This window comes from Canis lupus, chromosome 4 (assembly GCF_003254725.2).
Source record: "Canis lupus dingo isolate Sandy chromosome 4, ASM325472v2, whole genome shotgun sequence".
NCBI classification, from domain to species: domain Eukaryota; kingdom Metazoa; phylum Chordata; class Mammalia; order Carnivora; family Canidae; genus Canis; species Canis lupus.
Genome location: NC_064246.1, coordinates 8,523,229 through 8,548,604, shown reverse-complemented (window position 1 = coordinate 8,548,604; position 25,376 = coordinate 8,523,229). Strand labels below are relative to the sequence as shown.

Below are 25,376 nucleotides of genomic sequence, written 5' to 3'. Positions count from 1 at the left end.
CAGGAAAGGAGCAAGGGTTGCTCATGGTCTCCATGACCTATTTAGAATAAACTCCTGTGAAAATGGGAAAGATGCACAAAAGGTTCCTACCTGATTAAATTGATGTGGTTGTTAAAACCTCTGCTAAGGCTTCGTGCTGGCATCTGATCTAACCACAACACTGGCTGGTCTGGGTCAGCAATTCTGTAAAACAGAGCTTGTTAAAGACAAAGACCTTATAAAACCTATAAACATTCAAAAGCATGAACAATAAAACATGAGAAGTCTTTGTAAAAACGAGGAGAAAGCCGTTGCTCAGTCCGTTACATCTAAAAATATGCAACACCACCCTGCAGATTCCAAATAGACCAAGTACTACTAATTGGACCAAGTAGTAAGTCCATACAGGTTTACTAGAAGGGCAGTATTTATCCCATATAAATGAATATCAATGGTTTCCCCCACTAAACTATAGCTGGTTAGGTGGGCACACACTCCAATGTCAAAGGACTGGTACACCAAAGTTCATTTGAAGGTACCATGGATCATGACATACTCTTTCAAAGAGACTGCTTTTGCCCAAACACTTCATTTAAAAATATGCTTGGAAATTTGATAGCACTCAATCCCTATATTTAATAAATATTAGTTGAGTGTATTTCTTTTTTTTTTTTTTAAGATTTTATTTATTCATGAGAGATACAGAGAGAGAAGCAGAGACATAGGCAGAAGGAGAGGCAGGCTCCTGCAGGGAGCCGGATACTGGAAATGATCCCAGGACCCCCGGATCACACCCTGAGCCGAAAGCAGACGCTCAACTGCTGAGCCACCCAGGCTTCCCTACTTGAGTAATTTCAAAGAATAATAATGCCCGCAATTTCTGACAAACTGAAGACAGGAAAATGTAACTTATAAGGCCTACTGTTAGTGAACAAAACAGGACTCAAAACCTGTTAACTAAGTGGGAAGTACAGGCTTTCAGTTATGAAAATAAGTCACGGGGATGGAAGGCACAGCACAAGGACCACAGTTAGGGATGCTGTAACACTATGTGTGGGACAGATGGTAGCTACACTTGTGTGAGCATGGCATAATGTACAGACTCATCGGATCTTTATGCTGCACACCTGAAACTCATGTAATACTGCACATCAACTATACTATTCAAAAACCTGATAACTAGAGAAGGTTTCTACTGTTTTACAATGATAAGGCTTCTAGTTTATTTTCACTTAAAGATTAGTACCGTCTCCACTTTACTGCAATGTCAAACATGTCTCTCCACTGCATTAGCCGTGTTTTCCCATTCATTCGAACTTTCGAATTGGTCCATGTACGCTGTACAGCTTGCATGACCTCTAACGCTGCCAAACCCATGGCTAAAAGAAGGAGATATTGGAAAAACAAGAGTTGGTAAGTACATGTCAGAGGAACTGATTTTCACCCACTTTACAGAGTCTCGGTGATAACTCCACAGTCATTGTAGAAAGAAAGAATCCTAAGTATTGGTGATTCAACAAGACCAGAGATCCATTACAATCGTGATGGTCCTAATAAAACTAAAATCTCCTGTGGAAACTAGAAGCACCCCCAAAGTTGTCTCCTCCCAGCTCCGCCTCCTAACAAAGCAACTGGAGGTTTAAATTCTCCCTTACTCCCACACTAAGCAAACCTCTCCCGTGGATAAACTGATCCACAGTGATGACTGAAGACCCATGTTCTACACCTATATGATAGCAACAGCACAAAAACCATGCTGGGGCAGTCTTCTTTCAGAATTCACCGTGAATGAATCTCTACATTTTTGTCCTGATCAAATAGAGATTTTGAGTCAGCACAAATAATTTTTTTACAAAGCCCAACATGGTTTGGCAATCCTTGCTCTTATGTCAGAAATATTTCCATTTTCAGACAGTTTCAGAATACCTCTGTGTATTCTCTTGTTTGGCAGGAAACCAGGTGTTTCATATTGCATCAGTGATCCCAGACGATCAGCTACACAGATCAGCTCTTGTACCTCGGGCTTATAACTCTCAAAATTCTGGTGTAACACATCTCTGGAAGAAACATTATACATATGGTAAGGACTTTTACAACAGATGTCTGGTAATCCAATTTCACCTGAAAAGCAGTCACTTCCTCCACTGGAAAATGAATCCAGAAACCTATGACCACAGAATCTTTACTTTAGTGCTTGGTATCCAACCACACAAATTGAAAGATGGAGTCTTCATGAATGTGTGTGCACAATTATTATCATATGCTTGTGAGTAACAGTGGTAACTAGAGTGCTATTCAGAAGGCACCTATGACCATTATTTGCTTTATAGACTTCCCCAGAATACATAACCTGCATGGACTATCTTTATAAACAAGCAACCAAATCTCTGCCCTGTCTATCCCCTACCCTTGCCCCAATTTGTGTGATACCAAGCATACTTAGAAATGGCCTAGGGGACTACCAGGAATTGTTTAGCTGCCAACCTATTTGAAGACTACCTAACAACATTTCCAATTTTTTTTTTTTTTAACATTTCCAATTTTAAGTTATAGGTTGTGTACAGGTCCCCAAGATCACCCTCCGGTTCAGTAATTCACTAGGAAGACTCACAGGACTCTGCACAGCTGTACTCATGGCTGTGACTTATTATAGCAAAAGGACACAAGCAGTCATCAAAGGGGAAAAAAGCTCACAGGGCAAAGTCCAGAGGAAACCAGGCGCAAGCTTCCAAGGGTCCTCTCTTGGGAGAAACGCACAGGATGAACTCCCCCCAAGTGAAATGCTGCTAAACAGGGAAGCTCATTAGACACTCATTGCTCAGGGATTTTATCAAGGGCTTGATCATGTAAGTAGCCTCTAGCTGGCGAGAACCCAAATTCCAGATACCCAGAAGGAAGTAGGTGTTTAGCAAAGACCACGTTGTTTGTATAATCAGCTTAGGTACAGTGAGCCACTCATCACCTGTGGGAATGGTGCAACGCTCCTGAAATCCAAGTTCCCAGATACCACCCAGGGACCAGCAGATTGTTCTAGGGAAAGCAGTGTAGGCCTGCCATATTAATGCTTTTCTGCATATAGATAATCCTCTAAAAAGGGGTGGCAGAGAATATGTATAACCTCTTTCACCAATCAATTTTCTTTTAATACTTCTGATTATATAATAATTGATACACACAAGAGCCTACAACCTCACTACCCAATTTGAGAACTAGAACAATTATGTCATTCTATTTGTATGCTGCCTTCCCCATCCTATCATCCTCTTGACTCCCAGCGAGACAACTTATTTTGAATTTTGTGTATGATTCCTTTTCTTTTTAAAAATTAGGTTCCATGTGTGTGTCCCTAAAGAATATATTCTGTAGTTTTGCTTATGAACTTTATGGGAAAAATAGATACTGTAGTTTACTGACTTGCTGTTTTTACTCAACTTTTTATTTTACAATTAACCCACATTGTTGCATGGATTGTTTGCTTGTAATATCCCACCATGTGCTGGTATCACTTTTATTCACTCTTCTGTTCATGGCCTTTTGGGATGATTTCCAGTTTTCCGTTTGAACAAGTACTACTATCAACTAGTACAGACCTCCTGTTGGACATGCACACAAGTACCAGGTTTCCTACTAGATATATACACAGTGGTAGACTTTTAAGACTGTGGAATGTACAAATGTTTAATTTTACAAGATTGTGACAAACTGCTGGCCAAAGTGTTTATAGCGATTTCAACTCTCATCCAAAGCATATAAAAATCTTCCTTGACCCCTGCTTCTGGTCAACATTACTATTATCAGACTTTATAATATTTGCTCATCTCGTGGGTGAAAAATGTAGTCAGGTGTATTTATGAGCTGAAGCATCTTTTTCTATGTTTATTTGCCATTCATGCTTTCTGTTGTTCATGTCCTTTGCACAATTTTCTCCTGGTTGTTTCACTTCTCTTTTCAAATTCGTAGAAATTTTTCATAAATAGTGGATACTAACTTTGGGTATTTAATCAGGTTGCAAGTACCTTTTCATAGTTCGGACTTATCTTTTTTCACTGTTTATGGTGTCTTTTGTCAAACAGCAATTCATAGGTTCAACACAGTCCAATTTACCAGTCTAAGGTCTACACTCTGTGTGTCTTAAGAAAGTCTTTTCCACCTGAGGGACCCTGGGTGGCTCAGTCGGTTGGCATCCAACTCTTGATTTTGGCTCAGGGTGGTGACTTCAGGGTCCTGAGATCCAGGCCCCCGTCAGGCTCTGCACTCAGTAGGGAGTCTGCTTCTCTCCTTCTCCCTCTCCCTCTCTTTCTGCCCCTTCCCCTACTCATGCCCACATGCTCTCTTTCTAAAATAATAAATGAATCTTTAAAAATATCCTTTTCTATCTTAAAATCATGAAACTATTCACTTCTATTTTCTCTTAAAATGTAAACAAATTTGCCATTCATATTTAAGATTTTCATCCATCTGGAACTGGATCACATCTACACCATCATAAAAATCAATTCAATTTTTATCCATATGACAACCTAATTGTAGCACTCTCACTAGATAAGTTCCCCTCTGATCCATGGGGATCATGTCAGCCATTTATCTAGGTTCTCCAGATAATGCTTCTTAGCTCTTTACTGTGCTTCTTTGGTCCACATGGGCATCTCTGAACCAATACCAATCCATCTTCATTACTATGTTATATCTTGTTTTCTGGTAGAATAAAAGAACCTTCCTCTCCAAGCCTGGACATCATCTTCAGGAGTATCTTGATTACTCTTGGTCCTTTGTTCTTCTACACAATTGATAGAATTAGCTTATCAAACTCCTCAAAAAACTTTTGAGATTTGGAATGGCATTTTAATGAATCTATAATTAATTTGCAGAGAACCAGGGCACTGGGTGGCTCAGTGGTTGAGCATCTGCCTTCAGCTCAGGTCATGATCCCAGGGTCCTGGGATTGAGTCCAGCATCGGGCTCCCCATAGGGAGCCTACTTCTCCTTCTGCCTATGTTTCTGCCTCTCTCTGTGTGTCTCTTTGAACAAATACATAACATCTTTAAAAAAAAATTTGCAAAGAACTGACTCATCGATATTATTAAACTTCTTATTCTTAAACACAGTATTTCTACTTGAAAACAAGTAACTTACTTGTTACTCTTAGTAACTTAGTAACTTTCAATAAAATTTTGTAATGATTTCCATACAGGCTTTGCACATTATTTGTGCATTATTTGTAAGATATACTCCTAATAAATACTTATTGCTATTACAAATAGCAATTTTTGCTTGTTGCTAGCATACAGAAACACAAAAAATTTTATAAGTAAATTAATTATAATCAACCACCTTGCTAAACATACTTCTTATAATTTGTTTGTAAATCTTGAATTTTTTTTGTAAAAAAAAGTCATGTGATCTGCAAATCTATATAACTTTGATTTCTTTTTCTTCTGTTATGCATTGCCTAGAACCTCTATTTCACTGCTGAAAAGAAGCGATGATTTCAGGCTTTTGGTCTTGCTCCTGATTTTTATTTTTATTTATTTATTTATTGCTCCTGATTTTAATGTGATTATATCTAACACTTCATTAAAATGATGTTTGCCACAGGTTTCTGAGAGTTACCATTTATCAGGCTGAGGAAATACAGCAGTCCCCACCCCCATCCATGGTGTGCTTTTTGCAATTTCAGTTGCCTGGGGTCCTCTGCAGTCCAAAAATATTAAATAAACAATACGTTTTAAAGTGCACATATCTATTATGTATATTGTCATAACTGTTCTATTTTATTATTAGTTACCATTGTTAAACTCTTACTGCGCCTACTTTATAAGTCACACTTCAGCGCATTTCAGGAAAAGACATGTTGCAGCTGGCCCAAACAATGTTTGTGGTGAAAGCATGGGACCTCTACCATCCTGCAGTTGAAAATCTATGTATAACTCTTAATCCCCCCAAAACTTGACTACTAACAACCTACTGCTGACTGGATTTTTAATAATAATAAAAAGTTAACACATTCTTTGAATATGTATTGTATACTGTGTTAGAATAAACTGAGCTACAGAAAACATTCAGAAAATCATAGGAAAAGAAAATATATTTCTAATACTATATGGTATTTATCCAAAAAACATCCACATAAAAGTGGATCTCAGCAGTTCAAACCCTTGTCATTCAAGGGCCAGCACACAGGGTTTAGTACTATCCGTGCTCAGGTATCCACTGGGCATCTGGGGACATGTTCCCTACACATAAGGGGACACTACTGTACTTTGGTTTTCCAGTTTGCTAAGAGTTTTAAAGTATGAATGGTTATCTTTTTTCTACTGGTTTTTCTGTATTTGTTGGCATAATTAATGTGGTTTTTCCCCTTTAATCTGTCAACTGGCAATTATATTTATACATTTTCTGAAGTTAGATCACCTTTTCATTCCTAGGAAAAACCCAATTTGGTATGATATTACCTTTCTTATACAGATGAATTTGGATTTCATTTAGTATTCTTATGCTCACACTTAAGAGAATAAGAAAGGCCTCTAATGTTCCTTTCAGGTACAACCATCAGGTTTGGTATCATGGTTATATTGGCTTCACAAAATGATTTGGAAATACTACCTTCTATTGCCCTGAAAGTTTGACAGAACACTTCTGTGATACCACTTGGGCATGGTGATTTTGGTGTGTGTGGGTAAGTGGGGATATTTTTAAATACCAATTCTATATCTTTAATGATTATAGAATTATCCAGGCTTTTTACTTTTTCTCACACTTTGATAAATTATAATTTTCTAATTAGTCCATTTATTTTTTTGTGTTTAAAGTTATTTGCATGCGGGGTTCCCTGGGTGGCTCAGCGGTTTAGCGCCTGCCTTCAGTCCAGGGCTTAATCCTGGAGTCTTGGGATCAAGTCCCACGTTAGGCTCCCTGCTGGGCCTGCTTCTCCCTCTGCCTGTGTCTCTGCCTCTCTCTCTCTGTATCTCTGATGAATAAATAAAATCTTAAAAAAAAAAAGATGTCCATTTAAAAAATAAATAAATTTGCATGTAAATTTTCATGGCATGCTCAGCATTTTAAGACTTCCAGGAATTAATTTCTATTCTATATCTAATTGTTTTGTAATGGGATAGCCCTACTCATTTGTGGTTATATCTCTTTTGAACATTTCTAATAGTTTGAGTTTTTTAGTTATTTTCATGAAAAAAAATCAATCTCACCAGAAATTTGTCATAAAAAAAAAGACAAAAGTTTGTGACAGAAGTCTGTTTTATATCTAATATTCATTAATTTCTCTCTTCGGTCTTATTTTTCCTTCTTTCTGCTTTCTTTGTTGTTTTTCCTACTCCTTAATTTTTATACCTATCTATTGACTTGCTTTTTTTCTAGTACAACTTTTTACAATATTGGTCTCACTGCATTCCACAAGTATTGGTATGTGGAGTTTTCATGTTTTTTCATTTTTAAAGTATATTCAAATTTCCACTGTGGATTTCATCTTTAATCTGCACTTCAATATGTGTGCTTTTTAATTTCCAAATAAGGAGGATTTTTTTTCCCTTAAAAGTATGTTTAATTGGGGATCCTTGGGTGGCTCAGCGGTTTAGCGCCTGCCTTTTAGCCCAGGGCATGACCCTGGGGTCCTGGGATCGAGTCCCACATTGGGCTCCCTGCATGGAGCCTGCTTCTCCCTCTGCCTGTGTCTCTGCCTCTCTCTGTCTCTCCTGAATAAATGAATGAAATTAAAAAAAAAAAAGTATATTTAATCATACTTCAGTCAAATATGATACCAATTATTTGAAATGTATTTAAATATGCATAGCAGTGGTCATTCTTTATAAATGACCAAAGATATACCTGAAAAGAATATGTATTCTTGGATTATGGGGTACATAGCTCTAGAGTAGACTAATATATCAAGTTTGTTAATTATGTTGTTCAAATAGTCTAAATCTTTACTAGTTATTTTTGTGTTTGACTTACTAAAAATTAGAATCTCTCATTAGGATAGTGAATTTATTGATTTCTCTGTGAATTTCTATCAATTTTTAAAGTTATTTTACTAGGTGTATATAAGTTTAGATTTGTAACTACCTGATTTAAACCCCTGTCCTATGTAGTAATAACCTTTGTTCCCAGTAATTTAAAAAAATTTTAGGGATGCCTGGGTGGCTCAGTCAGTTGAGCATCTGACTCTTAGTTTCAGTTCAGGACATGTTCTCAGGTTGTGAGATTAAGCCCTGAGTTGGGGTCTGCATTCAGCTCAGAGTCTGCTTAAGAGTCTCCCTCTGGGCACTTGACGGATGAGTACTGGGTGTTATTTTGTATGTTGGCAAATTGAACACCAATAAAAAATAAATTTATTATTAAAAAAAAAAAGTCTCCCTCTCTGCCCCTCCCCCTGTTCATGCTCTCTTGAGCTCACTCTCTCAGATAATAAACAAAATCTTTAAAAAATAAAAATAAATGTAATAATTTTAAATCTATTAATATACCTATATCAGGATTCTTTTAGTGTTTCCCAAGTGGAACTTTTTCTATTCCCTTACTTTCAATCTTTGTGTCCTTATGACCCTTGTGAAAAGCATTTAACTGGATTTCTAAAACATTCCAATCCAATTGTGTCTGTCTTTTGAAATTTAGTCCATTTATATATACTGTCATTATTAATATATCTGGATTATTTCAACCTATTCTTATTTTTTCTTTTTATTTGTTCCACCTTTTTTTAATTTTATTTAATTTTATTTAATTTTATTTAATTTTATTTTAAAGAACTGAAAGCAGGGTCTTTTTTTTTTTTAATTTTTATTTATTTATGATAGTCACAGAGAGAGAGAGAGAGAGAGAGAGAGAGGCAGAGACATAGGCAGAGGGAGAAGCAGGCTCCATGCACCAGGAACCCGATGTGGGATTCGATCCCGGGTCTCCAGGATCGCGCCCTGGGCCAAAGGCAGGCGCCAAACCGCTGCGCCACCCAGGGATCCCTGTTCCACCTTTTTAATGGCAACCACCTGCCCTCCCTTTTCCAGTTGATTTAATTTTTTTGTTTTGTTTTGACCTTTCTACTAATATAGAAGCTGTACACTTTGTTTCTAACTTTTAGTACCCACCCTAGATATTTTAAATATTTGTGTATAATTTAAAGCTTTAACACAATATTTAACCCCAATTCCCTTAGAATATTTAATTCTTGCTTTCCCTTAACTTGCTTGCTATTATGCCTAGTATTTTATTTCTGTCCTTTTCATAAAGCCCCCAAATCAGATATTATTTTATATAAACAGTGCTTATTTAGACTTACCAATTTATCATGCTTACCATTTTCCTTTTCTCATCATTCCTTGTTGTATCTCAAATCTTGCCTAAGGTCAATTGCCTTTTTCTTTAATCACATGCCTTAAATGTTTTTTAGTGAATGGCAGGTGGTGATTAATTCAGTTTTTGATTATCTGACTATATACTTATTTGATGTTCATTCACAAAAGATAGTTGTTGCCATTTTGATGTTGAGAGGCTTACAGTCAGTCCAATTATTGACCTTAAGTAGGTGATAGGATTTTTCTTTCTGTTTAACAAATTTTTTCTCCTTATGTGTTGTTCTACTGTTACTTATGATGTGTCTGGATATGGATTTCTTGCCATTTAACTTGCTTTTCGAAAAAAATCTGTGGATTTATGTTTCCTTAATTCTGGGAAACTGTTAGCCTTTATGTCTTCAAAAATTACCTCTCTCCTCCATTCTCTCTTCCCAGGATTTCAATTAGATATATGCTAGACATTCGTCCATCTTTCACATCTTCTATCTCTCATGTTTTCTAACACCTGTATTCTTTGTGATTTTTACAGATTTTTCTTAATTTTTAAGGCATCGCTAGACTTCCAGGAATTAATTTCTATTCTATATCTAATTGTTTTGTAATGGGATAGCCCTTCAGCCATAATGCAGTAGTTGGCCAGCACTGTAATTTCAAACTTTTGGTTTTAAATAATCTGTTTTAAGAGTAACATGGTAATAGTAATGCATATCAACAACTGCCAATAAGTACATTTGAAGTCTGAAGGTTGCATAAAATTATCAGGGAAGGTCAAGGTAGAAGGAAAAATGGTATCCAAGGTAAGTTTCAAGGTACCTTATAAACTAAAATAAATATCTGCAGACATAACAAATCCAGAAATAAATTCCTGAGAAACATGGATAGGAAGCCATTTATTGAGCAAGAGTTCTCATGATGAGCTTATAGTAAAAAAAAAAAAAAAAAAAAAAAAAAAAAAAAAAGTCATTTTCATTTAAAGCACTTACTTTATATGGGGTTGCAACCCTGGTTGCTCTTCATAGTCTTCTATGAGGAAAGGCAGATTTTTAGCCCAGTGGTCTTTAAAGCTTCCAGGCAGATCCACATCAACGTTATATTCCGTAAGAGGAGTATCAAGGTGTGCGTGAAGATACCGAGAATACTCTGCAGATGGGAGATGAGATCTGACACAACCAAATATTGCTAAAGAAATCATTTTTATTGCTGACTGCCATAGAAATACTTTGTAGCAAATTGTTAATTCCAAGAATTCTAAATGGAGATTCCAAATTATAGTAAGTCACTATTATATGATACAGGGTAACTCAGGGTACCAGGATCAAACATAAGCCAGTCAATCTGGGTCCACTTTGGCTAAGCTTTAATCATCTTTCCATGAACAACACCAAAGACCTCGCTTTTTTTTTCTCGCAGAGTCTGAGAATCCAAGTTCAGTGTCAGACAGATCCTGGTTCTCTATCAACTGATACAAACCAACTGACCATGTATATGATTTCATCAACTGACAGACTACTGCTTATCTTCTACAGAAGCAGGGTAGAAAAATACAGGATATGGAGTACCCCTCTTTCAATCCACAGCTCACATGTTCTACTAAACCAGGAAACAAGAGGAAATTGTAATTTAGAATGAGGAGCTATGCTGTCCAGTAGGCCAGCCCCTAGCCACCTGGCTAGTGAATACTTAACATGTGGCCAATGTGTAGAGTGCCTGGGTGGCTCAGTTAAGCATCCAACTCCTGATTTTGGCTCAGCTCATGGTCTCAGGGTGAGATCGAATGCCCCGTGTTGGGCTCCATGCTGATGTGGAGCCTGCTTGAGATTCTCTCTCCCTCTGCTCCCTCCCCCACTGCTCATGCTTGCATGCTCTCTCTCTCTCTAAACAAAGGAATACAATATGGCCAGTGTGACCAAGAAACCATATTTTAAATTTTATTAATCTGAACATAAAAACTGGTATTTGATTCAATTATTAGAAAATGTCAGTATGTTTGGAACAACTCACATATATGAATTAACTTTTCCAAGTTTAAATTTTATGAAACATAACCTCAAATTAAGAATTTCCAATGAAAATTTAACATCTAAAGCATAAAGCATAATGTAAGCATAAAGATGTACTATAAGTATAAAATATACACCAGATTTAAAAAACTTAGTACAAAAAAGTATCATAAAATAAATAAAAAAGTATCATAAAATATCTAATGATAGGGGCACCTGGGTGGCTCAGCCAGTTAAGCGTATGCCTCTGGCTTAGGTCATGATCCTGGAGTCCAGGGATGGAGTCCCACATTGGGCTCCCTGCCCAGCAGGGAGTCTGTTTCTCCCTTTCCCTCCCCCTGCTCATGCTCTCTTCTCATTTACCCTCATTCTCAAATAAATAAATAAAATATTTTTAAAAAATTCAATGATTGAGCAATTTTTGTGACTTACCTCGGAGATATTTCACTTTCAGATACTCTGGGCTAGCCTTCTGGCCTGGGAGAGGATCATTTAGCATGACTTTGGTCTGTGCTTTTATGCCTTCATAAAACTGTCCCATGGCAACATGGCTGAGTCCTTTCATGTACTGGCACACCTCGTTATAGGGCTCGAGCTGCAGACACCGCTGACATGCAGAAGGAGGAAATGCTCTATTAGTATCAGTACAGTCACAGGTGACTTTTAAGTGCTTTATTCTTTGGTCTGGAGTTGGAAAAGTTTTCCCTCCAGGCTAAATCAAACCAAATATATGCTCTGTAAAATTGTCTATAAGGCAGGGCAGTGGTTTTTCTCCTCTCTTTTTGTTATGGTTTAAACACTGTTCTTGGTCCTCCTCCCTATTCATCCCACTAAACTTTGTTGAGCATTCTGAGAACTGTTACGGTATTTCTCACATGTGGATGCCCACCTTGAAGTTCTTAAGGGCTTCCTGTAGGCTGCCATGGTGATAAAGCATCATTCCCCGGAGCTGTAGGGTCTGCACATGATTTTGGTTGAGCAACAGTGCCTTCTGGAAGCTCTCAGTGGCAGCTTCAAAATTGCCCAGTTCTCTAGGTATTTAACAACAGTTATGAACACAGTGCAGAATATTTCAGTGAACACATGGAGTAAGTCAGCCTCAGAATTACAGTCCCATCTGTGAGTCAGATACCTAGATATGGATGGTCCCTTGTCTATCTTAGTACTTCACAGCTACATACTCTACTTACTTTTCCTGAATTTTACCAGATTATTAGCCCTTGAAATTCTTTGGGGAAAATGAATTTATTGATTTCCAAAGGCAAGTGTTTATTCAAATCCTTTTCTCCAATTCATGATGAGCTCCAACCCCTAAAAAACGATGTGTTAATTTTAGTACTTAGATAAAACCATGTCTCTCCATTGGGGTAAAAAAAAGTATGTAGGTCACAATCATACACAGGTTCCTCATTCTGAATCACATTCATAGGCTTAAAATTGCATTTTTTTTCTATCCAGAAGTTACTTCACTTAAAATCTGATAAATCGTTTCATAATTTAAAATTCCAAAAAAAAAGTATATTTTAGAGTTGTGATCATTGCAGAGTGGAGATGATTACTACTAGCCTTCTTTTACATATTATATTTTTATAAATAATAAAAGCACCTTCAAAATGTCCCATGTGTCAATTTTCTATAAATAACGAATATTTTTAAATAATATAACACTCACTTACATTTATATAGCACTTTACCAATTACTCTGGGTGCTTTCAAATCTGTTTTCAATGTATGTCCCCAACAATTCTGTGGGACAGCAAAGGTAAACATTGTCATTTAAACCCAGAAGGAATACAAAGACACTTTCAAGTTAGTGTAAAAGATCTTCTCCACCACGTCAGATAAATAAGCTCTTGAATTCAGTCCTTCCTGACTGAGGCACCTAACAGTGCTCTGAAGGGGATTTCTGTTACTGTCTCCTTTCTAACTTTTATAGTACCTTGTAAGGGAGAACCCTGAAGCTCAGGGAAGTTATAGACACACAAGTGTAGGATGGACAATTCAGAACTAAAACCAAGTCTCCTGACTCTCAAATCCCAAGCCCCTTCTTTCATGTCATGCAATTTCTTTTTCAGATCAGAGCATAAAGATTTTTGAAAGCCAAAAGTCAGAGCAGCTCTACTACTGGTCAGGGTAATGCATGGGGTCAGGACACCAGGGGGTAGGCACAGCTTCTCAATCCTGGTGGAGATGCATTGTAGCTATATCATAATTAATCATATTGATGATAGGGATGTAACATAATTTTCCATCCCTTTATCTAGGAATCTTCAAACAATCACAGTGATGTGGGAATTAACCTTAATTACTGCCTAGAAAAGCAGCAGTTTCTATGATTCAATAGCTTATAATGCCACTATTCAAAACAATAACCCTAGAAGAAGTAACATTTCTAGACCAATATATATGAAGTGAAGTTGTTTAGAGGGGTAAAAATATATATCATGATATCCTCTGATACATGGTTCTTTCTGTATTCCAGAGAAGGTCTCAACAAGCTTATAAATGCCTATGTGATTCAGAATGACAATTTCTTTTTGGTTAAAAATTCAATTTCTTTTAAAGTATCACTACTACGTGAGGCTCTCTTGTCTCCCCACTCTACACCCTCTCTTCTACCCCAACTACTATTGCTTTTCTTACCTATAGGCCTGTCCCAGGCTTTTATACGCATCAATAAAATCAACTTTCTGCTTCAAGGCTTCTTTGAAGGATTCAATAGCTTCCTGAAAAAAGCATACAGAAAATTATGTCATTTGCATACCTGTTAAAATTTAATTTCACTTAAATCACTAAAGGATTTAAAAATATATTACACATGGTCTCGGAGTGATTTTCTTTTTTTTAATATGAGGACTTCAAAAAAAGAGAGAAGTAGAGAGTATGACAAACTATGAGTCAGGAGGATTTAATTTCAACAGTAAACAAATGCATTGCTATGAACAATGACAGAGCCTTAAAAGTTTCTCTCTTTCAGAATGGGAAAATAGCTTCTCACTACCTATTTCATTAGGGCTTTGGTTACTAATGATATCACCCTCATGTCAACATCATTTCTTTAATTGATAAAGGTCTCATGGAATAAAAGTTTACTAGCTGTGTGAAATAATCTTAAATGATCATAACTAGCAGGATTTAAACTGAGCCAACAAGAGAGACAAAAAAGGCAAGCCAGTGACATTGTTCATAAAAAAAGCAACAAGGCTCCCAGACTGACTATCGGAAGGATGCCCATGATCTACAGGAAAAAGAAACAGTAAAACAAAATAAGACAGAAACCTTGAGATTGGGGCATTTGGGGCACAGCCTCTGCCAGCACGACTCCAGGTCTGCAGCTAGCAGAGTAAGATGGCACAGATGCTATGCTTTAGGGAGGAGCCCTTAGGGAACACACAATGCACCTGGCCACTGTGGAATCCTCTATAAACTGTTAATAAAATGTACCGTTCTGCTTCACAATAAACACCCTAGTCTTAAGCTGTATTCAATGTAATTTTCATTATGACTTGATTATTTACCATAATAAAAAATTATAAAGACATTTCACACTTTTCCCAAGGAAAAGATGTGTCTTACTCTAGTTAATGGCCACAGAGTAGCATGAGCTCTAATGACTTTAATGAGAAAGACTTTAAAACTTCTATATATTTCATATCTGATTAGATAATTCATAGCAAAAAACTACTAAAGAGGTCCTATGCCTTGCACATGGTAGGCACTCAATAAATATTTAATGATTTTAAAGGCACATAATCCTAATTCTTTTCAAAAAATCATCCATTGCCTGTTTGATTTTCTCTGTAGCAGGTAGCAGGGTAGAGGGGCTGGCTTTCAAACTCTAGAAGACTCTAAAAGAGGCAAGCCCACTGGATGTGCACTGTTTGGTAGAAGGATGAGAACAGATAAATTGTAACTCTTAATTAGGCTTCTGGCCCTGGCATAGTCTCAATCTTTTGCGATTTTCACAACTATATTTGTAATTCAACAAACATGTATTGAGCGCCTACTATGTGCCAGGGCAGTGTGACATACAGGGGATACAAAGAGGAGTAATCATTCTCTCCACCCTCGAAGAACTCAAGTCTAGTCGGAAAGCCAATCACTTAACCAGGTTATTGGGACACAAACTAAGAGCTACAACAGAGATAAAGTGAAAGTCTCTGGGAATAGAGAGAAGGGAACAACTAACTGAGCCTGTGACACGAGGAGAGGCTTCACAGAGGAAGTGGCAATGGAGCTAGGCCTGGGAGAACGAGAAGGAATTTTGCAAAGAAAGGGGGCACTTGGACGGGGGATGGTGGTGCACAGTGGCAGGGTACTCAGCAGTGGTGGGGAAGGTGGGAGGGCAGGAGTACAGGTGCAGAGAGGGGAAGGAAAGGACGAGGACGGGGACCAGGCTGGTGTGGAGAGCTGGGGCCAGAGGGGGAAGGGCTCTGCCATGCTCCTGCAGTCACAGCATTACCCAGCCAGCAGTGAGGACTGGGGGCTGCGAGGAGGAGGTGCAGGACCTCACAACACTGATCCTTTGAAGATGACTGCCACAAGCTACAACAGAGCAGCTGGGCGGGACACGGGAGGGAGCGGAGCCCATCAAGGAGGTGGCTGCAGAGGTCCAGGCAAGAGATAACAGAACCTCAAACTGAGACAGTGTTTCTGTCTGACAGAAAAAAAGGGTCAAACTCAGGAGATATCCTTAAAGGCCAACTAAGAACCTGCCAGCATGGGTCTGGGGAATAAGGAAGGAGGGAGGGGGAAGCTTGGAAGCTGAAGAGCCTGGGTAGAAGGCAAGAGCTTGGACCAACGTAAGGAAGTAGGGGGGGATAGCTGTGGGGTAGGGCAGGGGTGGGAGGAGGTCAGGAGCCCAGCCAGGGCATGGTGGGTCTGGGGGGGTTTGTGGATATCTAGGGGAGATGCCCAGGACACATCTGCTGCCCACTGCACTTACAGCACGCTGGGATGCCACAGTTCTTCAAAGTCTGATTTCTCTTCAGCTTTTAAGAGTCTTTGGTTTCGGGGTTCCTGTCTAAGCACAGCTCTCTACCTCATTCTGCCAAAGAGGGGGACATAGCAGAATCAAGATCTGAAGCCACTGGGAACAAAGAAACTATGTTTGAATGAACCAATCTCTAAGCACATGAACTGGCTGTGAGTTCGTCAGCACAGAAAGTGCAAACATCGCCACCTTTATGCCACCATTGTCCTGGCCAGTGGCAGGCGGCTGTCTCTCGGGCTTCCCTCATTTTTTATAACGAAGAGAATAGCCTCAGGGAACTCCTCAAAGTGGCTGACAAAAAAAAAAAAAAAAAAAAAAAAGTGCTTCGGATATACAATTTTTGAAATATCCTTACATCACAGATAAGTTTTCGCTGTATTTTCCCAGGGGAAATCCAAAATGTCTGCTCTATCTACCAGATTGGACAGTTGCACATTTGTCATGTAATATTACCTAAATAATTTCTAATGTATTACATCATAAAGCAAATAAGCAAACCACTTGCTTAATTAATTTCTACATTGCTGTTGACCTAGAGACCGGCTTTAGGACATAATGTAACTAAAATTCATTGGTCCAGTAATACTTTGTCTCTACAGTTAACAAGAGAAATAAAGATATCTAATCTAAGTTCATTAATTTAATGAAGGCATGTCACCACTGACTCAGTTTTCCAATCTGTGTAACTGGGACACCCTCTGCTCCTTCTATACTTCATGGGGATGCCGTTGGGATGAATGAGACAATACGTAAACACTCTGACCTCCTCGGACAGCAGATCTACAAAAATGCAAAGAAAAAGTTCCCATCTATTACACATGTTGATGCTGGGTTTATGAGCACAGTGAAGAGGAAAAAGCTCCAAATAATTTGGCAAGATTGGTTCAGGGAGGGGCTTCTCCTCATAGAATAAAAGCACTGCATCTAAGGTTCTCATCACATGGATTTGGAATAAATCCAACTGAATTTCAGCGCTTGTCCCATGTGAATGTGGCGTCCCTGTTACAGCTCTTTTCTGAAAAATTCTCATTTCAAAGTAACACAAAGAGCCCTACCCACATTCCTAAACCTGGTTTTAGAATCCACAGTGAAATCTTCTATTTGCATTTGTTTACTTTAAAAAATTTTTTTAACCTCTCAGTACTGATTGCCAGTATTTTTTCCATTTCAAACCTTTGTTTTCCTCCATGAGATATTCTTGGGATAGACTTGGAATACAGTATGGTGATTTTTGAATTTTTAAATTTAAGGTGACTGACAGAAGGTGAGAGGAGTGGGGCAGATACAAGATAAGCTGGAAAAGCCCATCTGGCAGCTGCTCAAAACACATTTTAAATAACTGTTCTCCACATCTATGGCTGCCGGTCTGACCACTGGGGTAAGAGTCTCCAGGAGGACCACCCTCCACATACTTGCAGGAAGGACAGTTCGAAAGGAAACCTGCACAATTCTTTCTGGTTTGGTTTGGTGTTTAGTGGATGGGAGTTATTTTTTCTAGTCTATGAAATGGAGATTAAATTAAATGTTCATATGTAACACAATCTGTAATAATTAAGATCTGATCCATGCTCACAGCTCCTAAAGTACTTTTCACACACGTTATTTTATGGAATCCTCACAACGCCTTCACAAACCCTTCAAGAGGCGGACAACAGAGTCATCTCTACATGACAGATAGAGAAGGAGTGGCTGAAAAGCATGAGTAACTTGGCCAGTGGCACAGTTTGCAGGATTCAGAGCAGAAGCTCAAGCCAAGGCCTTCCAATTCCAAATCCAATGCTCTGTCCTTGAACTTCACATATTCAACTAATACTTACTGAGCACCTACTATATGATGAGCACTGCCCCTAACACTGGGGATTTACAACCTAGGCCTTTTTAAAGATATACTGTCCCAACCCTCCAAGAGTATATGCATCATCCTCGAACTACTTTCTATAATAAAATGCATGCTCGCTCATCCAGAGTACCCTTCCCTGCCACGTACTATTGAAATTCTTCCCAGCTTCCAAAGTTCAAGTGGAGAACCACCTGTCTGTGAAGACTCTCATGACCTCCTAGTCAGCCTGAAGTGTTTTTCATCAACACAGGCTGACTCTCAGGCCAGCCCACTTTTCAATCAGATGGTTTGGGTGGGTCCTACACTAGAGCTCTGACCCTGTGCCAGCTATGGATACACAGGACACCACTGTGAGGTCCCAGCTGGGTTCCCACCCCCCAGAGAAGGCTGCTGCACATTAGGTCCTCAGCACACTCAGCACTGGACCAAGGGCAAGAGGCAGAGACAGGCTGGAGATGACACTGCCAACCCCACATGTCAGTCAGCTTGGACGACAGGTTTCCTATTTCCTCTGGTTCTTTCCCTGCTAATAGCAGGCTCCATGAGGCAGCAGCAACGGGCCTGTTGGAGAAATATCTCCAGACCTGCTCCTGCAGCCCCCAGGGGCCCGATCAGGTCTCCCGCTCTGATCAGGAGTGCTGCTAATGTCTCCCAAAGGTCCTCTGCCCCTAACTTCCCCAGCTACTGGCATGTCAGAATCCACTTCCTAAATGGGCAGATTTGGTCTCAGTGACATACCTTCTCCCAAATCTAGATTTTGCAGCTCCTCTGGGCCTATAAATTAAAGTCAAGATGCTCAGCATAGCACTCTGGACATTACGGGACCTCCCCTGGGCAGACTTGCCAGTTCACCTCCCCTACGCTCAGACCCAACCATTTGCTACGCCACAAACTGGCTGTATGTCCATGTTCTAGGCCAGCACTCATGCTTTTCCTATCAGCCTGAAGTAGCTTGCTGCCCCCAGTCCACTCCACCTGCAAGGCCCTGGACAAGGTCCACTTGCTCTCTGGAACCTTCTCTAATGCGGCAGTTTAGGTGAATCTTTCTTATCTCTGTTGCCAAAGCACTTTGTTCATATTACCTCTTATAGTGTATTTACCATATGATAAATTATATGTGGAAGACACTTTGCAAACTGTATCCTTTCTCAGTGTCAAGTGTGAAAGATTCTTTTCCTCCTTCTCACTAACCCTTTATCATTTCTCGGCCTGCACCTTCCTCCAAGGACCTACCACATAGTAGGAGCTCAATAAGTATGTTGACTAAAACTCCTTTCTAAAATAAACCAATTAGATGGACACGTGAGATGTCATTTTAAAACACGCCACACGAAACCCCACTAAAGCCTCCCGCCCGTGAGAGAAAAGCAGAATCACAATACTGTATACATAGTGCACAACACTTTCACCTTCAAAAGTCCTCTGTGAAAGAAAGTTAGACCTTTGTATAGCATAGCTATAGGCTGGTTTTTGTTCAGTTCTAAGGACTGCTGGAAGTCTTCGTGGGCTGTTGCATAGTCCTACAAAAAGGAGAGCAGGAGAAAAAAGTAAAGTAGTATTCATTAGACATTTGGACATTTCTCACTTCCGATTGGTAGAGAGAAAAAAAACCCTCAATTCATTCTGTGCCCTTTTGGGCTTTAAAGGGAACATTTCATATCCATAAATAACAACTAAATTTTTATCCTGTTTGTTGAAAACAGCTAATTTTCTTAGAAATTGATGGGAAAGCCCCAAAGGTTTAATTTAAATAGACTGTTTCAACTGCAAAAAAATTATTTGTAAAAAATAGTATCAAGGTCATAATCTGTTAGAGAAAACTTTACAAATTATTTTCTGGTACTAGCATCTTATTATACTGAATACTTCTAAAATAATTATGCCATAGTCAACCTTAAAATGTGTCATGCTGAGATTTTTTTTCAAACCTATTTTCTTTTGCAATTACATCAATCCACAAAAATAACTGTGGCAATCATACATATCATGATGGTAAAAGATAACCTTGCCGGATCTGAGTCATACATAGAGAAGCTACAGTCTGGGAAGTCATGTTAATTCTGGTTATGGCTCTTGAGTCTGACACCCAAGGAAATTCAAACTGTGCCTTTTAGTTTAACAATCACGTTGATAACATGCACACCCGCTTCCTGATGCTGACATGTGCAGAAAAGGCTGAAGTATATAGTCAATGAACCAAATTTCTCTTTTGTTCTCTCTTTCTTTTTTCCCCAAATCTAGAATTAGCTACTGCTGACAGCTCAAGCAAGAAAATGTACTCTTGGGACTTAACAGTTCTCCACTAGGTTCAAATTCAGCTAAAGAAAGTGCTTTTGTAACTGTCTTGTACCACAAACATTTATTATATAGCCCCAAACCCAAATCTGTCAAAGGGTAGCTTTCCAAAGTAAACAGAAAAGTGAACATCTTCATCATCACAAAAGAGAATGTGTCCAAACAAAAACAACTCACCTCTGATATGAAGTACAGGGTCCCCCGGTGTCTGTACAGCCGTGCTGAGGGCTGAAGCTGGATAGCTTTGGTGAGATCATTCACTGCTTCATTAATTCGTCCCAGAGGGGAAAGAATCTATAAACCCAAAAATGTAATTAGGGAAGAAATCTTCCAGTGATCAACCCCAAGACTGCCAATGCTTTTGACTCTTCAATTCCATTTCATCACACTCTACTCACAAGATTGCTCCCTTGGCAGACAAGAATCCCTGACCCCGCATACTACACAGCGAGGTTCAAAGTCGATAGGCTGAGGGGCCATTAGCCTTTGTCCAGCCAACAGGGAGGCTGATGAACCAAAAGCATGATTCCACATTCTGGGTTACAATAGATATTGCTTTGCTTGAAATGGGACCATTCTTTTTCCCTCAACCTATCGTTATCTTTCAAAACAAAATTCAGCATTTCAAAGTTAATCTGAAAGATAACTTTGAACCATTTTAAATAGAGAAATTTTTGGACACAGATTAGAGCCCTCCATTGTCTTTAGTGCTGGTTGACAATCTCTAAGACTTCAGGTATCTTGTGAGTCCCTTTGTGTTAACTCTCAGCTCATCGGTCATGATCTACAGAACAGAAGAACACACATCTGCTAGCTTGTTTGGGAAGCCCTTGAGATCCAGCAATCAGCTTGTGCAGGTGACAATGACAACACAGAAGATAGTTCAGAATGCAAAAGTACATCAAAAAGACATAAGAAAATCTAAAATGGGTTTCAGTACTCATGCAATCGAGATGAAGCATTTCACCCTGAGTAAATGTCCCGAAATTAGGGTTAAGTTTGTTCTCATGATATAGGTCAGGTTCCATCAGGTTCTACTATTTCCATCAGGTTCTACTATGTGGTTTCCTACTCTGCAGGAACTTAAAACCAACAAAAGAAAGAGAATTCAGGCAGGCACATCACCAGTGGCAAAAATGGCAGCTCAGAAAAAGGAAAGAAATGAATTATGGAATATATACCTGAAAATTCAAAAAGCATAGCAGTCTGGGGTTATATTTTGAAAGGCAGAACATCCCTACCTAGTTTATTAAGCCCTAGGTACATAATTGAATTATCACACCCCAGCACAATAATCAACATGCATAATAATGACCTGAGTAACTAAAAAAGGTTAAAATTATGTTCATTAAATATAGACTATTTCAGCAAGTACAAAGAGAAAGATTTCTCATTAAATAATTCCTGGGACATATAAATGATATGCTACAATTAAGCTGGAAAAAATCACTTTCTAGTGATATTATTGCCCAATAATGCCAGAAAGGGGGAATATTACCATATACATTTAAGATCATCAAAAATTACTTTTCAGATTACCAATATAATTTTTGGGTACACAATTAGCTTTTTATAAGATACACGAATCTTCTACAGCAGCTTAATAAGTTTTCTTTCTATGTACACTTACGTTCCTGCTTTAACATAACATTTTAACATAACATCAGAGTAATAGAAGGAAAAAGTATCAGTACCCCTTCCCCAGAGCAGATATCACCAAACTGGCCACCAAATGTTCACCCTAGATACCAACAAGGTTCTCATGCAGTAATGAACAAATTATAATCACTTAATCCTTATTAAGTTATATTCTAAAATAGACAAGGGATAATGGATTATATCATTAATTGAGAAAGATTTTCATTCAGAAACCCAAATTCCCAATAAAACATAAAATTCACTGCAAGAAACTGAACTATAATTTTAGAGACTATACTTTTGAGAATATAAACACCACAAATACAGTTTTTAAATTATTAAAACATTTAGTGTCTTCTTTACTTCTAAGTTTTCTCCCACACAAGAGAGGGGGAAGCAAAGTCACTTTCCTTTAGATGAACTATGAAATCCCACTATGTCAGATGATTAAAAGTTAAGTTTTCTCCAGATTGAATAAGTTAACAAATTCTAAAGCATTTAATGTGGTTAAATGAATAAAATGAAATATGGGCAGTTCATTATCATATTAAGAAAATGATAAGATGAACCCGTTTCATTCAAAAACATTAAAAGGAATGCATCTCCACACACCTTTCTCTGATCTGAACACCATTCTCCATCTGGTCCCCCAAGAGGTGGGCTGATTGGCTCTAGTGGCACCACATGTGAGGCTTCCACATACACTCCCACACCTGCCGCCCACAGGCACACTTTTCTGCTCCTGAAGAAGCGCCTCCTCTTACTGTCACTAATACTGTCATCACATTACCTCTGTCTCCACTTCAAGTCCTAAGTTCTTCCAAGGACTGGCTGTGGTAAGCCTTACCTGATCTATGTCTCCAAGTAGATAAGTACATCTCACAAGAACTGTATGTAAACGTATGTGCACATGCGCACACACACAGAGGCGTGTACACACACACACACACACACACACACACACGTGCGCATGCTCGCGCACACTTGTTATGGTTATAAATTTCATTTTGACCATATCATCATACAGTTTTGCTGAAGTATGTCATATATATACATAGTAAACATGATGTGTGATATATTTTTCAGTGAACACTAATTGTAGTACATGCCATCACCACATATTTTAATACTAAATATTACTATTAAATGTTAAATCAGGAGTATCACTCAGCCATAGTTTTACAGTAATTTCAATCATGTTTAAAGGCATTCAGTACCTATAGAGGAAAACACAACAGGTATAAGGGAGCTTTAAAATTTACAAGTAATAAGATAATAGTAAAAAAAAAAATCTGAGATTCAACTAGTCCAATAATGACAGAGGGAAAAAGAAAACCACACTCACTTCTGCTCGCTGTTCAAATACCTCTGGACGATCTGGTTCCAAGGTAATTACTCGGCTCAGTTCGAACAGAGCAAGCTCAGCATTCTTAATGTCCTTGAAAAGGCATTAGCTCAGTATGAGATACACTGTTACTTAAAACCAGGTTGAATAGTTTTTCTGAAAAACTAATAATTTAGTAATGATATAACTATGTATTTAGAAATAAATATGAACTTCACTTCTGTACAAAAGATCTGCTGGTTTAAATAAGTTATAATAATTTAACTCACTTCCAGTCTACCTGCCCAACAACAGCCCAATAGACCTAACAACATACCACAAGTTCCCTTTGATGGTAGGACATTCTCTAAATTTAACCTACTTAAACACTGAATCAATGAATTTCGAGGGATGAGGATGTGGATGTATACCAGCATGCAGAACGATGCTGACCAGGGGCAATGTGGGACAGCAGGGGGCCAAATCAGTGTCAATCAAAATCCCTAAGCCCACATGCCTATACTTTAGCAAGCCTAGGTAAGTTCTCTTTAAAATGTGCATGTTATTCTTATATTAAAAACAAAGCATGTTACTTTTACATAAAAACACATTAAAGATGCAAGCAAATTTCATGTAAAATTAAAAGAGATGAGAATTAGGAAGAAGTTTATCTCTGACCTTTCCTAGAGCAACTTCTGTCATTTACTGATGCTGCCATGTAATACTGTTTCCTTCCTAAACATCTCTGTAATCTCCATATCTGAGCTCATTCTCAGTCCTCTTTGTCTCAGAAGTATACAAATAGCATAAAAATTTCTCCCAATAGGCCAGCATCTGATTAGTACAATTTTTTAAACTGGCAAAGACACAGAAGTGATGCTTCTCCCTCAATCATCATTTTATTTGAGTATTTCTAATATACAATAAAACCATAGGAAAGTTCATGTATAATACTCTAGACTGAAAATATGGAGATCTGAACTTTAAACTGTTTTTTATTTACTATATAATCTCAGGAAAATCTTCATTTTTATACATGGTGCCTTGTTGGGTAAAAAATATTTACTATATTGGGGTGCCTGGGTGGTTCAATCTGTTAAGTGTCTGCCTTCGACTCAGGTCATGATTCCAGAGTCCTGGGATCAAGCCCTGAGTTGGGCTCCTGCTCAGTGGGAAGTCTGCTTCTCCCTCTGCCCCTCCACCCACCTGTGTTTGCTCTCTCTAATAAAGAAGTAAAAATCTTAAAATAAATAAATAAATAAAATGTATGTATTATAACTTTCTCTCTGTATTCCCCCAGAGAAATCAGAGGACTAGGGTTATGACAATATACTTATCTGGGGAAAGTATAATAATATGATAACAAATAAAAATAAATTTTACCAAAGAACACCTTTTGGTTCCTTTATTCAACCTTTAAAAGTTATGAAAGAAACTCAAATTCTAAGTCTTACTGTGCTATGGATACCTAGAATCCATCTTAACCAATGAATAGTTCCTAGGAATTCAAAGTCTCATACTTTCCTTGATCTATGTCCAGCTCATCACGAAATAAAGTTTAGGTTGCCAAAGGCTGTCCTTTTGAAGTAGAAAGCGTGGCAAGATTGACTTCCAGAAGCCCTAGGTAGAGATTCCCAGCCCCCGAGCCCCCTTTCTGGCCATGTGATCTTGAGTAATTCTCTACTGCCATTTTCTCATGTGAGAACTGGCGTGGTGACACCACTGCGTGTCCATCAGAGCTCAATGAACCCTGGTCCAGGTCAGGTCGTGTAGGCACTATGGCAAGAGTAGCTATTCCATACTCACATGTAGTCCCTTCTTTCCATAGGCTATCCCTCGGCCATAAATTGCACTAACCAGATCAGGCTCCTCCTAGTCAGACCAAAACAGAAACACGTCAAAAACTATAAACAAAACAAAACAAAACAAAAAATCAGTTTCTGCTTCAAGCACGTTAATGTCACAAGTGACAAGCTCTACTTTATGCCACCAACACACATACGTC

The 25,376-nt window shown here is 38.5% G+C and overlaps 1 protein-coding gene across 14 annotated transcripts in view; it reads right to left on the bottom strand.

Annotated features, from left to right (window-relative positions):
- The window catches only part of TTC13 (tetratricopeptide repeat domain 13), an 80,435-nt gene that overhangs the window by 21,036 nt on the left and 34,023 nt on the right, over positions 1–25,376 (bottom strand). For 10 of the 14 annotated variants that reach the window (XR_007410104.1, XR_007410105.1, XM_035715529.2 and 7 more), the window contains 11 exons: positions 25,178–25,243; positions 23,393–23,485; positions 20,587–20,703; positions 19,524–19,634; positions 13,925–14,007; positions 12,171–12,312; positions 11,714–11,888; positions 10,265–10,421; positions 1,906–2,036; positions 1,226–1,358; positions 91–183 (listed from right to left, as the gene is read on the bottom strand). Coding sequence is in view for 12 of the 14 variants with exons in the window: in XM_035715529.2 (XP_035571422.1) it covers positions 91–183; positions 1,226–1,358; positions 1,906–2,036; positions 10,265–10,421; positions 11,714–11,888; positions 12,171–12,312; positions 13,925–14,007; positions 19,524–19,634; positions 20,587–20,703; positions 23,393–23,485; positions 25,178–25,243 (1,301 nt within the window). In the remaining 2 variants the exon portion in view is untranslated. The remainder of the gene's footprint in view (positions 1–90; positions 184–1,225; positions 1,359–1,905; positions 2,037–10,264; positions 10,422–11,713; positions 11,889–12,170; positions 12,313–13,924; positions 14,008–19,523; positions 19,635–20,586; positions 20,704–23,392; positions 23,486–25,177; positions 25,244–25,376) is intronic. The other 4 variants (XM_049108936.1, XM_025448664.3, XM_025448665.3 and 1 more) reach the window with 1 other exon arrangement.